Here is a 15336-nt window from a genome sequence, read left to right as displayed (position 1 = left end):
CCTGTACCACCTCGACAGCAATTTGTAGTTCTTCTCTTGGGTAAACCCTGACCTGGATGAGTGATGCGTGAGGGTAAAGGAGGTAGACCACTGTGTTGGGGAGATCTCTATATTCAGGTCTCTAGACCATTTACTCGTGTATGCGGCGAGAGCGTCACATAATCGAGTTTGGATGTCTTTGTAAATTAACTAAAAAGTGTGTCTTGGGGTTTGAGCTAGATTGCAGAGGTCCTCAAATAACGTGAGTGGTCTGTGTGTTCTACCTGAGAGGTGAAGGTCTCTGCAAAGCTGGTTTAGCGAAATTGTAGTCAGCCAGTCTGTCGGGATAGCAGTCTGTGGGTCTGAAGGGGGATGGAAATGTCCAGTAGTAGGATGGACAAACTGATTAGCTGTCAGCCAGTTTTCACGTGTGTAAATCCCGCAGTGCATCTTGGCAGCGAGAGTCGAGAGGGCCAAATTGTCAAATAAGGGAGATAACGGGCTGGGATCTGTGGACAAGGCGTAAGGAGTAGCTTTAGTATACCACAACGTAAGGGCTGCCCTCGTTAGAGGGGATATCCCTTGCATTGTGCGAAACTCGGTGTTATACCCCCATAACAAGGCTCGCAGATCTACTGTAGCCATGTCCTGTTCAATTAAGGTGGAGGGTTTAATACGTGGCCTCGGGAACTAGTCCAAGAGTCGGGAAAATACCGCAGATGTGTGGTATAGTTGGAAGTCCGGGAGACCTGTACCTCCCCTAAGTTTGGGGGCACTTAAAACTTTGTGTTTAAGTCTAGGAGGGTGGTGCTGCCACAGGAACTTGCCCACCAAAGCACGTAATGCGAGGAAGAAAGTCGTCGGAAGGAGAATGGGAAGAGTTTGAAACAAGTACAATGCCCTTGGAAGGATATACATTTTAATAACACTCATTCTCCCCCACCAGGAGAGCTTAAGGTTGTGCCAACCCTCGAGGGAGCGTCTAATAGAAGTCAGTAGTGGACTAAAATTTAGGGCATACACGTCATGAACGTCAGTAGGAATCTCCGCCCCAAGATATTTGATCGAGCACGGTTGCCATTTAAAGGAGAATCGCTTTTGAATGAAGTTTAGGTCTTTCGGTGGTAGTGATATATTTAAAGCTTCTGTTTTGTTCAGGTTCAATTTGAAGTTGCTATGAGCTCCAAACCGGGCAAGCTCCTCCAGTATGGCAGGGAGACTAATTCGGGGTTGAGTGACATATAAGAGTAGATCATCTGCGTAGAGTGACAGCTTACGGGGAGCCGAGGGGGTGTTGATCCCATGGATAGAGTTATTGTTTCGGATGGCTTGAGCCAAATGTTCAACAGTGATTGCGAACAGGAGTGGCGATAGCGGGCATCCTTGCCTGGTGCCGTTCTGGATCCGGAAAGCCACCGACGATTCCCCGTTGGCTAAGACCCTGGCAGACGGGCTCGTATACAGAGCCATGATTTTAGTAAGCATTCGTGGGCCTAAGCCTAGTTGCTGCAGGGAGGCCTGGAGAAACGTCCAGTTCACCCTATCGAACGCCTTTTCGGCATCACAAGCTAGGAGACAAGTAGGGATGTTGTGGAGTTTGTCATATGAGATAAGGTGTAGAGTCTTAGTGGTGTTATCCCTAGCCTCTCGGCCTGGGATAAAGCCCACTTGGTCACTATGAATGATGGAGGGGAGCAGGGGAGCAAGGCGTGTTGCCAAAATTTTGGAGTAAAGCTTGAGGTCAACGTTCAGTAGGGATATGGGCCTATAATTTCCACAGTGTGCATGATCTTTCCCCGGTTTGGGTATTACAACTATCTGGGCTTGGAGAGTATGGAGTGAAAGGGGATGTGTGTCGTCTATTTCCTCGAATGTCCTGGCCATAATCGGGGCGAGTTGGTGTGTGCAAATTTTTTATAAAATTGCGGGGAATATCCGTCAGGGCCTGGGCTTTTACCAGTGGCGGAATTATAGGGGTCGCTGAGATCGCCAAGGCGACCGGGCCCCATGCTGCAGGGGGGCCTTGAGGGCCCCCCTGTATATCTGAAGGAGCGGGCGGCTGAGATCGAGCTCCCCGATCTTCAGCCGAAGTGTAATCGGCACTGTGTGGGGAGCTCGGAGTCATCACACTGCTTGTAACTAAAGTGAAAGCAGTGTGTGCTCTTTGTCTCCCCCTACAGTGCAGTACCCGGCAGGAAGAGGTAAGATAAAGCACTGCCGTTTTTGAAAAGACTTTGTGTGTGCATTTGTGTGTGTATGTGTGTGTATTTGTGTGTGTGTGTGTGTGTATGCGTGTATGTGTGCGCATGTGTGCGTATGTGTATGTGCATGTGTGTAGCTGGCGAGCGGGCAGGGGGGGCACACTGGCGGCATTCAAGGGCACACTAGCAGCATTTGATGACACACTGGCAGTGTTTAATGGCACAGTGGCTGCAATTGATGGCACAGTTGTAGCATTTGAGGGCACAGTGGCAGCGTGTGGCACAGTGGCAGCGTTTGGCACAGTGACTGCAATTGATAGCACAGTGATAGCGTTTGATGGCACAGTGGCAGTGTTTGAGGGCACAGTGGCAGCGTTAAATGGGCACAATGGCTGCAGTTGATGGCACAGTGGCAATGTTTGATGGCACAGTGACAGCTTTTGATGGCACAGTGGCTGCAATTGATGGCACAGTGGCAGCCTTTAATGGCACAATGGCAGCCTTTAATGGCACAATGGCAGCATTTGAGGGCACGGTGGCAGCGTTAAATGGGCACGGTGGCAGCGTTAAATGGGCACAGTGGCAGCGTTAAATGGGCACGGTGGCAGCGTTAAATGGGCACGGTGGCAGCGTTAAATGGGCACGGTGGCAGCGTTAAATGGGCACGGTGGCAGCGTTTGATGGCACAGTGGCAGCGATTGATGGCACAGTGGCAGCGATTGATGGCACAGTGGCAGCGATTGATGGCACAGTTGTAGCATTTGAGGGCACAGTGGCAGCGTGTGGCACAGTGGCAGCGTTTGGCACAGTGACTGCAATTGATAGCACAGTGATAGCGTTTGATGGCACAGTGGCAGTGTTTGAGGGCACAGTGGCAGCATTAAATGGGCACAATGGCTGCAGTTGATGGCACAGTGGCAATGTTTGATGGCACAGTGACAGCTTTTGATGGCACAGTGGCAGCGATTGATGGCACAGTGGCAGCGATTGATGGCACAGTGGCAGCGATTGATGGCACAGTGGCAGCGATTGATGGCACAGTGGCAGCGATTGATGGCACAGTTGTAGCATTTGAGGGCACAGTGGCAGCGTGTGGCACAGTGGCAGCGTTTGGCACAGTGACTGCAATTGATAGCACAGTGATAGCGTTTGATGGCACAGTGATAGCGTTTGATGGCACAGTGATAGCGTTTGATGGCACAGTGGCAGTGTTTGAGGGCACAGTGGCAGCGTTAAATGGGCACAATGGCTGCAGTTGATGGCACAGTGGCAGCGATTGATGGCACAGTGGCAGCGATTGATGGCACAGTGGCAGCGATTGATGGCACAGTGGCAGCGATTGATGGCACAGTGGCAGCGATTGATGGCACAGTGGCAGCGATTGATGGCACAGTGGCAGCGATTGATGGCACAGTGGCAGCGATTGATGGCACAGTGGCAGCGATTGATTGCACAGTGGCTGCATTTGAGGGTACAGTGGCTGCATTTGACGGCACAGTGGCTGCATTTGATGATTTGGTTTATAAAAAATTTTGTGCCCCCCAAAAATTTTGAGCACCAGCCACCGCTGTTTAGATGTATGTATGCACATTTTATGTATCTGCGTTTAATCCTGCCCCCCCTTCCCATATTAGAGCTGGGCGATTTTCAAAAAAAAAAAAAAATTTTGTCATTTAAAAAAAAAAAACTCAATTCACAAATCGAATCCAGTTTTTTTTTTTATGGACACCGCGCCAGTCCTGAGGAGCTGCGGGCAGGAGTTTTTAGGTGAGGCCATGGCTTCGTACTAGTCTGCAGGTCCGGCCTCGTGGGCTAGGCCGAAGCCACGGCCTCACCTAAAAACTCCTGCATGCAGCTCCTCAGGACCGGTGCGGTGTCAGCACTGATCCTGGTGAAAAAAAAAAATATCTAAAAAAAACTATTTGCTGAAAATTTTAATCGATTTGACCTCTCAACTCAATTCAAGATTCAAATCGATTTTTTTCCCCAGCCCTACCCCATATGTGTACAATCAGAACTGTTTTTTTTTCTTGCTTGTTCAAAGTAGCAGCAAAAAAATGCTATTACTCTGAAAAGCGATCTGTGCTCAGATCGCTTTTCAGAGGCATTTGACAGCTGGTAAAGGGGCAATATGTTGCCTCCTGACCACCTGTTTTAAATCCTTAATGTGATTGTAAAGGTTTGCTTTTTTTTTTTTTTTTTTTTTTAATAACAAACATGTTATACTTACCTTCACTGTGCAGCTTGTTTTGCACAGAGTGGCCCCGAACCTTGTATTCTGGGGTCCCTCGGTGGCTCTCGTGGCTCCTCCTCTTATCAGACAACCCCCTAGGAGAAGCACTCTCCTGGGGGGGGGGTTACCTTGCAGGCGCCCCCCGACGCCCGCCTCATTGGATTTTATTAACAGCGGTGGGAGCCAATGGCTGAGCTGCTATCAATCTATCCAATCAGGAGCCGAGAACCCCGGGCAAAGGAAGAGTGCATCTCCAACTGGTGAAGTTCCAGGGCTCAGGTAAGTAAAAAGGTGGGGGCTGGGGTTCCGGTGACTGCCAGGTGTTTTTTCACCTTAATGCATAGAATGGATTAAGGTGAAAAAACACGAGGGTTTACAACGCCTTAAATGCATCATCACTATGCTGCAACTGCATGCAATGCACACAGTTGCAGGGTGGTTGCAGTGCAGCCCCATTCACCTAGGGATGTACTTAAAGGGTGCCCTGACTGGAAAAAGCTTGAGAAACACCGACATAGAGGAACCCATCTCTCCATTTTCCTCTTGCAGCCGCTGAATGCCTGTGGAAGGGAGAGGTGGAGAAGCGGCGGCAAATGGAGAAATTGGTTCCTTTACATGTAGCCACCCACTTGCAACCGGGTCCTGTTGTCCTGTTGTTCCGCCACCAAACTCGGAGTAAAGGGCCCTGTCAGGGGGGCCCTTCATGGTTTCTTGCATCGGGGCCCCGAAGGTTCTAGTTACGCCACTGGCTTTTACCATTCTTCAGACCTTTAATCGCTGTTAGGAAATCAGATGTGGTCAGAGGTAGCTCCAAGTCAGCTCTATCAGTTAAAGAAATGATAGATAAGGCCGTATCTTGAATATAGCGGTGCAGATCGGACGATGAAGCGGAGCTCGAGATACCCGGGGAGGGGAGATTGTAGAGGGAGGAATAGAAGTCCCTGAACTCCGAGACAATCTCGGAGTTCCTGAACCTCTTCTGTTGGGAAGATGATAAGATGTAAGGGATGTTTTGCCTCCGTTGTCTAGGATGGATAACTCGTGCAAGGTGTTTTCCGCATTTGTTAGCCTGTGAGTAGTGGGTGTGGCGGCCTTTGTGGTATGCGTTCAGCGATCTTGCCGAAAAGATCTGAAGCAAGTCCCGCCGCGCGTTAGAGAGTTCCGTCAGGGTCCGAGAGTCTAGAGTGTGTTTATGGGAGGCCTCCAGGGAAGCTATCTGGGAGAAAAGTCGGCGTATATCCTCTGTACGTGCTCTTTTCAATCTAGAGCGGTGTTGTATAAAAATACCACGAATAACGCATTTCAGGGCTTCCCACTTGGTCATATTATTAGTCTCATCGTGGGCATGGTCATTGGTGAAATCTGTGATTGCTTGAGATACTTCTGCAACACATATTGTGTCAGTCAGTAAGCTGTTGTTCAGCCTCCACGTACCCCGGCGAGGGTAGCGAGGAAGCTTCCCGAGCGTTAAGTGTACCGGAGCATGATCCGACCACAAACGCACCCCAATCTCGCACTGAGGGTCAAAGTCTAGTAGGTTTTGGCTGAGGAGGATGTAGTCTATCCTACTGTAAGAATTATGTGCAGGGGAGTAATAGGTATAGTCCCTATCAGAAGGGTGTAGCAGTCTCCAGGTGTCTACTAGTGACATGTCAGCTAGGGTGGCCCTGAGTTTGGTCAGCGAGGTGGGTGACAGGTGGGACTTACCGGAGGAGGAGTCCAGTCTCGGCATGAGGGGGACATTCAAGTCGCCTCCCAGGATCAGGTTAGGAGTCCCAAAAGATTTGAGGCGAGCGGTCACGGAGCAAAGCAATTGAAGTTGATTCTGATTTGGGAGATAAACATTGGCAATAGTTAACACAGTTTGTAGATATTGTAATTTCAAGAATAAAAACCTTCCTTTGGGGTCTATGTCACTTTCAAGCACTTGTGGTGTAAAGGATCGATGAAAAGCTACTGAGACCCCTTTTGAACTCGCTAGGGGATTCGTGCTGTGAAACCAGGTTGTGTAATGTCTATCTGGTATGGAAGGCACCTTATCGGTCCGAAAGTGGGTCTCCTGTAGTAATAGAACTTGCGAGCCGGCCTTGTGAAAGTGGTGTAGAATATGTCTACGTTTTTCTGGAGTGTTAAATCCTCTACAGTTAAGAGAGGAAAACTTAATGTCTAGAGCGGTGGCCATGGTGAGGGGAGGTGGAGGGTATGTTCCGTGGAGCTACTGAATGCAACTGAGCGGGAGAGTGTGCGAGTAAGCTGTGCAGCAGAGGTGAGGTAGAGGAGGGAAGAGGGGAAGGTCAAGAAGAGAGGGGAAAAAAGAGGGTCGAAGCGCTGAGGTAGGAAAGTGTGCAGGTGCACCCCTAGACGGGCCTGGGATGTGTAATGCAGGTAGGAATGGATACAGGATTGCTGTAACAGCGTGGTATATTGCTTGCTAGGAAGCTGAAGATGTAAACTTATAGGGAGAGTGCTCCCTCTAGTGTCCATGTGGGGGTAGAAGCGATGGACACTACAATGGAAAGCTAAAGGATATATCAGTAACAGAGGCACCAAAGACTCTGTACACCCTATCGTGGGGGAACGTGGTCAATCTGAACTCGGGGGCTCCGCCCCAACTGTAATTAACTGTGAAACAAGATGAGCTGATGTATAGCACACAGCGCCTATGAATTCAAAGGTTATCCGACGGCGTGTGCTAATTTAAGTAGTCGGCTAACCAATAGGGCAGATATCTGCCTGTAAGAGCATGAAAAGCACACGCCATCTAACTAGTAGGTGAGATTAAGTGGATCTAGCATATACACATTTAACCATAACTGTAACCCAATAAACATGAAGAACTTCAGATAACAGTTAAACTAAGCCAGTTGTTTCTCAGACCCACTCAACCGTCCCCCCACCCCCTCCCCCACACCCATACAGCATAACATAACATAGACCCACATCGGCAGGGGCCCAACATATTAGAAGGGGTGCTCGCAGTTCTTGTAGCAAGGGGGGGGGGAGTGGCGGGGGATGATCCACACATGAGACAATAAAGGTAAAAAAAAAAAAAAAAGGAAAGTGCAAAAGTGTAAAAATGACAAAATGCAAAACGTTAAAAGGAAGAAGCAGGAGAATGGTCGGATGAATGACATTCAAGTCACGGGGTATAGGGGAACAACCTGAGGCACAGGTCTCCACAAAAACAGAGGAAAAAATGTGGAAGTCAGACACCCACTTTTCAGTGGGACACAGTGCGTTCATCCTGGAGGGGATTTGGGGGTGCGGGAGCGGGACCTCTTCTTGGTTTGCGTTACCCAGGCTGAGGTGCTAGGTAGGCCAGGGGTGACGGCAGTCAGTGGCCAGTCTGGGATCCTGATTTGAGGCAATTCAAAGGTGCCAAGGAAGTTGGGCAGATCCCCTAATGTGCGGAAAGTGGCAGATTTACCATCATGGGAAGCAAAAAGATGAAACGGGGAACCCCCAGCGATACTTGATCTGTTTAGAGTGCAAAGCGTCCGTGACCGGCTTCAAGGCTTTCCTCATTAGCAGCGTCTGCTTTGAAAGATCCGTCAGGAGCATAACAGGTGTGCCATTGAACAGGATGGATTCCTGCGCACGTGCAGCATGCATTATTTCAGCTTTGACATGAAAGAAATGGACGCGACAAATGACGTCTCTTGGGTGCGCAGGGTTAGGATTGCGAGGGCCAAGGGATCTGTGAATTCTATCTATCTCGATCAGTGTTTCTTTGGGTTTGTTCAGCAACTGGTTAAACATGGCGGTGGCTGCCGACAATAGATCTTTGTTTTCAATCGCTTCTGGGATACCGTGGATGCGGATATTGTTGCGGCGACTTCTATTCTCCTGGTCGTCGAGACCATAGAATAAGCGCTGAATCTGATTAGTATGCTGCTGCAAGACATGGTCATGTTCCTTGAGTCTATTTGCTGATTCCTCAGCATGGATCTCAATGTCCTCTATGCGCTGCCCTATGTCCTGGTGCAAGTCCTTAATCTCTCTCTTATATGACCTCTCCAATCTGCTGATGTATGCCTCAATGTCCCCCTTAGAAGGGAGAGCTTTAATGTAGCTCTCCATGTCCCAGCCTCTGCTCTGCTTGCCAGAGGCCGGGGAGGGGCTCCTTTGAATGTGCAGGGCTCTCTGGGCTCCCACCATGCAGTTCAGGGGACCCGGGAGAGGATGGGGGCGAGGAGGGCCGAGAGGCCTGTACCTTAGATGCAGTGTGTGCTGCCTGTGCCGCCGCCATCTTGGATTCCGGCGCGGCCTTGCTGTTCGGCCCTCTTGCGGGGAAAAAACTGCCGATATCCCCTGGTTTCTGGGTCCCCGAGGTGCGGGGGGTGTTGGTGCCTCCTCTCCTGCTCATGGAGATGTCCGGTGTGTCGCGGATCGGCAGCGCTGTGTGCCGTTCAGATCGGTGGAGCGGGAGCTGAGCTCTCACATGTCCTTCTCCTCCATGCGCTTGGCCACGCCCCCTATGGAGATTTTTAAATACCGAAGTTCGGTGCCATTTCACAAGTGTGCGCAATTTTAAAGCGTGACGTGTTTGGTATGTTTCATCTTCAGTAAAGCTTATATATATATATTAAAGTACCGTACCTGCATAGGTGGAATTTGCACTAATCCATAACATTTAAAGAGGGATGAGAAAATATACTACATTAAAATAAATATAAAGACTTTATTTTACATGGATAAATGCAAAATTCAGAACAGTCCATAAAAATAGGCAAACACATGATGAGTAATGGAACCCAATATCTATAAACTAGAAACAATTGATACAGTAGAAAATATGCTGGTATTACACGATTGAAACACGACATCTGTTGGCTCAACGCATTTCACGACTTGACGTCGCTCGTCGGGAGCAAACGTGTAATGTGTCTCTGCAATGACATAGATACATTTCTAATTGCTCCAGTATATTCACACATTGTCAAAACAAGAACCATGGGCCAAAGCCCCACCTGGTACTTACAGGGTATCCATGCACTGATGGCATGGTAATATGGGCAATTTGTCTCCCCATATTATATTGTATTGAAATTCATTCACATGTATTTATACGTTAGTGCTTAAAATTGCGTTTGAAAAACTGCTGCGCAAACACTGCGTGACATAAAAATTTAGCAAAACCCACCATTTTATTCCCTAGGGCCTCTGCTACAAAAATAAATAATGTTTAGGGGTTCTAGGTCATTTTCTAGCAAAAATACGGATTTTTAATTGTAAACAAAAACTGTCGGAATAAGGAGGTCTGGTCCTAAAATGGGTAATGGCTGAATGTACTACTTGGATGTTGGGCTTCTTTATGTGACCAGACTGTGAAAAAGTATCACAAATGTGGTATTGCCATACCCAGGAGGAGTAGCATAATGTGATTTGGAGTGTACTTGCAAGTATGCCGTGTATGAGAAATAACCTGTTAATATGACATTTTCATGGAAAAAAAAAATATTTCTTACATTTTCCAAAGAATTGTGGGGAAAAATTACAACTTCAAAAAACTTGCCATTCCTCTCTCTAAGACCCCTTTCACACCAAGCCGTAGCCATGTTAGCACTAAAGTGTGAAAAGACACACTGAAATGAATGGGAGACGATTTTCAGGCGTTATTCAGAGGCTGTTTCTAAAACGCCTGAAACCCGCCTCAGCGTGAAAGGGGTCAAAATTCCTTGGACTGCCTACGTTCCAAAAAGGGATAATTTAGGTGTAATTGTACTGTCTTGACATGTTAGGGCCTCAAGAAATGATAGGCCGTCAATACATCAGGTGTGATCAATTTTGGTACCACAGCTTGTAGACTCTATAACTTTCACACAGACCAAATAATATCCACCAATTTGGGTTATTTTTACCAAAGAAATGCAGCAGCATACATGTTGATCAAAATTTATGAAGAACAATTACTTTTTTTCATTTGTAGCGCAAAAAAAAAAAAAAAAGTGATGATTAAAGCGTTTGTTAACCTAAAAAATAAAGAAAATGGATCCTGTTCCTTTAGCATGTTATATGACACAGTGCTTGTCCTGAGTAATTTGGCCCCCCTGTAACACCTAAAAAAAAAACCTGGCTGATCCTGCCGGTTTCTCCCCACCCCTCTGTAAACTGACCACGGTGTATCATGGCTGCTGAGACCAGACACGTGGTCAGTTTACGTGCCTCCATCATCAGCAGCCTGCTATCTGCTCTCCTCTCTGCTTCCGTGTCCCCTCCTCCCTCCCCTCTATGTCTGTTTGTGAACCGCCCTTCCCCCCTCTTGCTGCTCTCATAACACTAACCTGTGTACACCATCAGCACTGCCTCCTATTGCAGTGTCCCCCCTCTGTGTTGGATTTATAAATATAAATGCTGTAAATACCTCATTTAAAGCGGGAGTCAACCCAGTTTCGAATACACTTACATTCCCGGCATGCCGGAAATGCGAACTTTCACATTGGTTGTGCTCTCAACCAAACTTTCAAACCATCCAATGGCTGGTTTCATAACTGATCACATGTGCCACATTATGGCAGTTGAAGAATCATTAGAGGCCAAAATGGCAGCTTCCTTGACTGAAAACAATAGAAGGGTTTACTTCCACTTTAAGAGACGGGATTGCGATCACATGACCAGCCAGCTTTCTCCTCCTCTCCTTCAGACTGACATCAGCTGGGGAATCTCAGCCCCACCCACTGCACCTCTCAGAGCAGGAAAGAAAAAAATCGCACACAGAGGGGGATACTACAATAGGAGGCAGTGCTGATGGTGTATACAGGTAAGGGTGGCTTAACTAGTTCCTGACCGGTGCACGCCGATGTACGTCGGCAGAATGGCACAGACAGGCAAATGGGCATAAGATACCTCCCTTTAAATTTTGCCGCTGTGCCATCGCATGCGCTGGCCGGGACCTTGGAGTTCGATCTCGGGTCCCGTGGACTCAATCGCTGCGGGGATACCCGCGATCGTCTCACAGGGAGGAAGAACAGGGAGATGCTAATTTAAACAAGCATCTCCCCGTTCTGCCTAGTGACAGTGTCACTGATCTCTGCTCCCTGTGATTGGGAGCAGAGATCAGTGATGTGTCACATGTAACCACGCCCCCCCATAGTTAGAAATACGCCCCAGGACACACTTAACCCTTACCCTGCCACCTATTGGTTAACCCCTTCACTGCCAGTGCCATTTACACAGGAATCAGTGCATTTATATAGCACCCAGATCGCCGCCGTTACTAGTAAAAAAAAATGTATTAATAAAAATGCCATAAAACTATCCCCTATTTTGTAAACGCTATAATTAACTTTTGCGCAAACCAACGCTTATTGCGATTTTTTTTACTTTTTTTTTTTTTTTTTTTTTACCAAAAATATGTAGAAAAATACATATCGGCCTAAACTGAGGGAAAAAAAATTTTTTTTATATATTTTTGGGGGATATTTATTAGAGCAAAATGTAAATAATTATGCTTTTTTTCAAAATTGTCGCTCTTTTTTTGTTTATAGCTCAAAACATAAAAAACACAGAGGTGATCAAATACCACCAAAAGAAAGCTCTATTTGTTGGGAAAAAAGGACGTAAATTTTGTTTGGGAGCCATATCGCATGTCCACGCAATTGTCAGTTAAATCTCCACAGTGCTCTGGTCAGGAAGGGGGTAAAATCTTCCGGGGCTGAAGCGGTTAACAACCACTTTAAAGATCACCAAAAGAAAGCTCTATTTGTATGAATAAAATTATACAAAAAATAATTTGGGTACAGTGTTGCATGACTGAGTAATTGTCGTTCAAAGTGTGACAGCGCTGAAAGTTGAAAATTGGCCTGGGCAGGAAGGGGGTGAAAGCGTCCAGTATTGAAGTGGTTAAGTACGCACTGTAGCAGGAATTCTCTAAGAATCTGATAAATATTTCAAGGGTTCCTCGGGGATGAAAAGTTTGAGAGAGGTACGGCTACTAATAATGTTTTGATTACATGTTTGCATTCTTTCGAGTCCTGATTAGAATTGGTCTGCCTATGTTACGCCCTTTGTTACCATAAACATACAATTGTAATATGTGATACCTATGTAATCATGTGTATAAAAACCTCCAATTGCATCATAATAAAGCAGAACAGTTATTTGGAAAGATGCGGAGTGTATCTTTTGTGTCTGTTCCCTACTGCAGTAGTTATTATTAATTTGGAACCACTAATCAATATGAGGATTGGAGTTGCCCATCTATAAATTTCCAGGTCAATACAAATAGTCGCCAGCAGTAGGTGTAAAAGTGAGCTGAACAGAAAAAAAGAGAATTGAACACAGCGCTATGCTACAACAAATTATATGAATATATTCATCTGTAAAAATAAAAAACTCAGTTCATGTGCATTCAAAGTCCCACTTTGCAGTGAATAAAGTGCTCGTGAATGAATTCATAAAGGTTCTCCAATTCAGTGTACAGACGGAGGTGCCTCACATGGATGTACACTAACCCTTATATATTGACCCCCTATCTCTAGGATGGTGACTTGCGCTTTGTGGGGAGGAATACCCCTAGATCAGGGATATGCAATTAGTGGACCTCCAGCTGTTGCAAAACTACAAGTCCCATCATGTCTCTACCTCTGGCTGTCATGCTTGTGGCTGTCAGAGTCTTGCTATGCCTCATGGGACTTGTAGTTCTGCAGCAGCTGGAGGTCCGCTAATTGCATATACCTGCCCTAGATGGTTGGTTCCAAATCGGCTAAACTCTGGATGGTCTTCCAATGATGGGGAGAGAAAATGACAGAGAGGGGGCTCCCATAGTGTAAAACCGTTTAAAACATTTAAAAAAAGTGCAATACAAATGAGATGCGCTCACATGTTTTGGTCAGCTTGTGTGTTAATGGGGTAATCTGGCCAAACTCTGTACAAACACCGCTATCGCAGTGTGGCTTGGTCCCCTGTAGTGTTTCCGGGTGGATGTATGGTCAGGATTATGGTTTTACGCTATGGGAGCCCCCCTCTCTTGTCATTTTCTCTCCCCATCATTGGAAGACCATCCAGAGTTTAGCTGATTTGGAACCAACCATCTAGGGATATTCATCCCCACAAAGCGCAAGTCACCATCCTAGAAATAGGGGGTCGTTATATAAGGGTTAGTGTACATCCATGTGGGACACCTCCGTCTGTACAATGAATTGGAGCACCTTTATTGATTCATGCACGAGCACTTTATTCACCGCAAAGTGGGACTTTGAATGCACATGAACTGAGTTTTTTTTACAAATTAATATATTCATATCATTTTTTTGTAGCATACCGCTGTGTTCAATTCTCTTTTTTTCTATTCACAGTGACGCTAGTCAACTCACTTTTATACCTACTGCTAGTGATTATTTGTATTGACCTGGAAATTTATAGATGGGCAACTCCTATCCTTGTATTGATTAGTGGTTCCAAATTCATAATAACTACTGCAGTAGGGAACAGACACAAAAGATACACTCCGCATCTTTCCAAATAACTGTTCTCCTTTATTATGATGCAATTGGAGATTTTTATAAACATGATTACGTAGGTATCACATATTACAATTGTATGTTTATGGTAACAAGGGGGCGTAACATAGGCAGACTAATTCTAATCAGGACTCGAAAGAATGCAAACATGTAATGAAATCATTATTAGTGTCGTGTACACAGTGAGGACATTGTGCAATACATATAAAATAGAATACTATTATATACAGAACTTACACATTTCCTTTACAGTATTCTTTTATTTCTTTGCTCAATTTTTTTTTCTTGTATACTGTTTGATTTAGTAGGGTACTTCACAATTGATTGAATAATGCCACGTACACACGATCGGAATTTCTGCCAGCAAAAGACCGATGAGAGCTTTTCATCGGAAAATGCGACCGTGTGTATGCTCCATCGGAATTTAGCTGGCCAAATTCCCGCCAGCAAAAATTGGAGAGCAGGTTCTGAATTTTTCCGACGGAAAAACTTTCTATCGGAAATTCCGATCGTGTGTATGCAATTCCGGTGCGCAAAAACTCACGCATGCTCAGATTCAACCACGAGATGGAAGCTATTGACTATTGAACTTCTCTTTTCTAGTCCTGTCATACGTGTTGTACGTCACCGCGTTCTTGATGGTCGGAATTTGGTGTGACCGTGTGTGTGCAAGACAGCTTTCCCGTTGGATTTCCGTTGGGAAAGCCATCAGAGCTTTTTCCGACCAAAATTCAGATCGTGTGACACTTTAGCGTGAAAAGCGTCAGCAGATTTCCCCTGGATTCTGGTGCTGTTATATTTTTGATTTCTCTCTTTGTGTGAGGCCATCCACTTCTTCCATTAAAGTTTCTTCTATTGCAAGTTTGCAAGTTGGATGGGCACCTCCATGTAAGGACTTTTGGAAGGGGTACTATGTACTTTGACCTTCTGCAGCAAAATGAATACCTATCAAATTCTATTTCCTTTATGGGCATTGAATATTTTATGAGCCATGTGTCATTTATGTTTATGGAGGAATTGATAAAGTAGTTTCCAGTTCCCTATAACGCACACCAATTTGTTGTCCATGTAGTCTGATGGTGAGACCTGACACTTTCTCTGTTCCCTTTTTGATTCTACACGCCTGTGAAAGAGAAGATTGTTGCTGCTTATACTAACAGCTGTGTGATCTCCGTTCCAGGACATGAAGATATCGCAGAGTTCTTGCTCCAGAACGGAGCTGGTTTCTGTTCATACATCTTGATGGATAATCCTGAACTGACCAAAAAGTTGCTGAGGAAGAGAAGCCTCGCGGAATCCACAGGCCATAGGGATCAGTCTGTACAGGAACCGGTAAGTTTGATGGATCTGTAGTAGGACATTGAGTGCATGAAATTTGGTTTTGTGGCAGTTTGTAGCTTTTAAAGGGATGTTTCACATTTGTAGCATTAAATACGAGAGTTCTTCAAAAAGTTTTCTTTTT

At 46.0% G+C, this 15336-nt stretch overlaps 1 protein-coding gene across 1 annotated transcript in view; it reads left to right on the top strand.

Moving 5' to 3' along the window:
- The window catches only part of LOC143959292 (leucine-rich repeat serine/threonine-protein kinase 1-like), a gene marked incomplete in the record, with an annotated part of 364255 nt that overhangs the window by 131322 nt on the left and 217597 nt on the right, over positions 1-15336 (top strand). The window contains 1 exon segment of the mRNA XM_077467970.1: positions 15055-15206. Within this exon segment, the coding sequence (XP_077324096.1) occupies positions 15055-15206 (152 nt within the window).

The sequence above is a fragment of the Lithobates pipiens genome, unplaced genomic scaffold (genome assembly GCF_037356315.1).
Source record: "Lithobates pipiens isolate NorthernLeopardFrog02 unplaced genomic scaffold, aLitPip1_a1.2 Scaffold_7, whole genome shotgun sequence".
Taxonomy (NCBI): Eukaryota; Metazoa; Chordata; class Amphibia; order Anura; family Ranidae; genus Lithobates; species Lithobates pipiens.
Note: the sequence above shows the minus strand (reverse complement) of the source record. Positions and strands in the feature narration are given on the sequence as shown.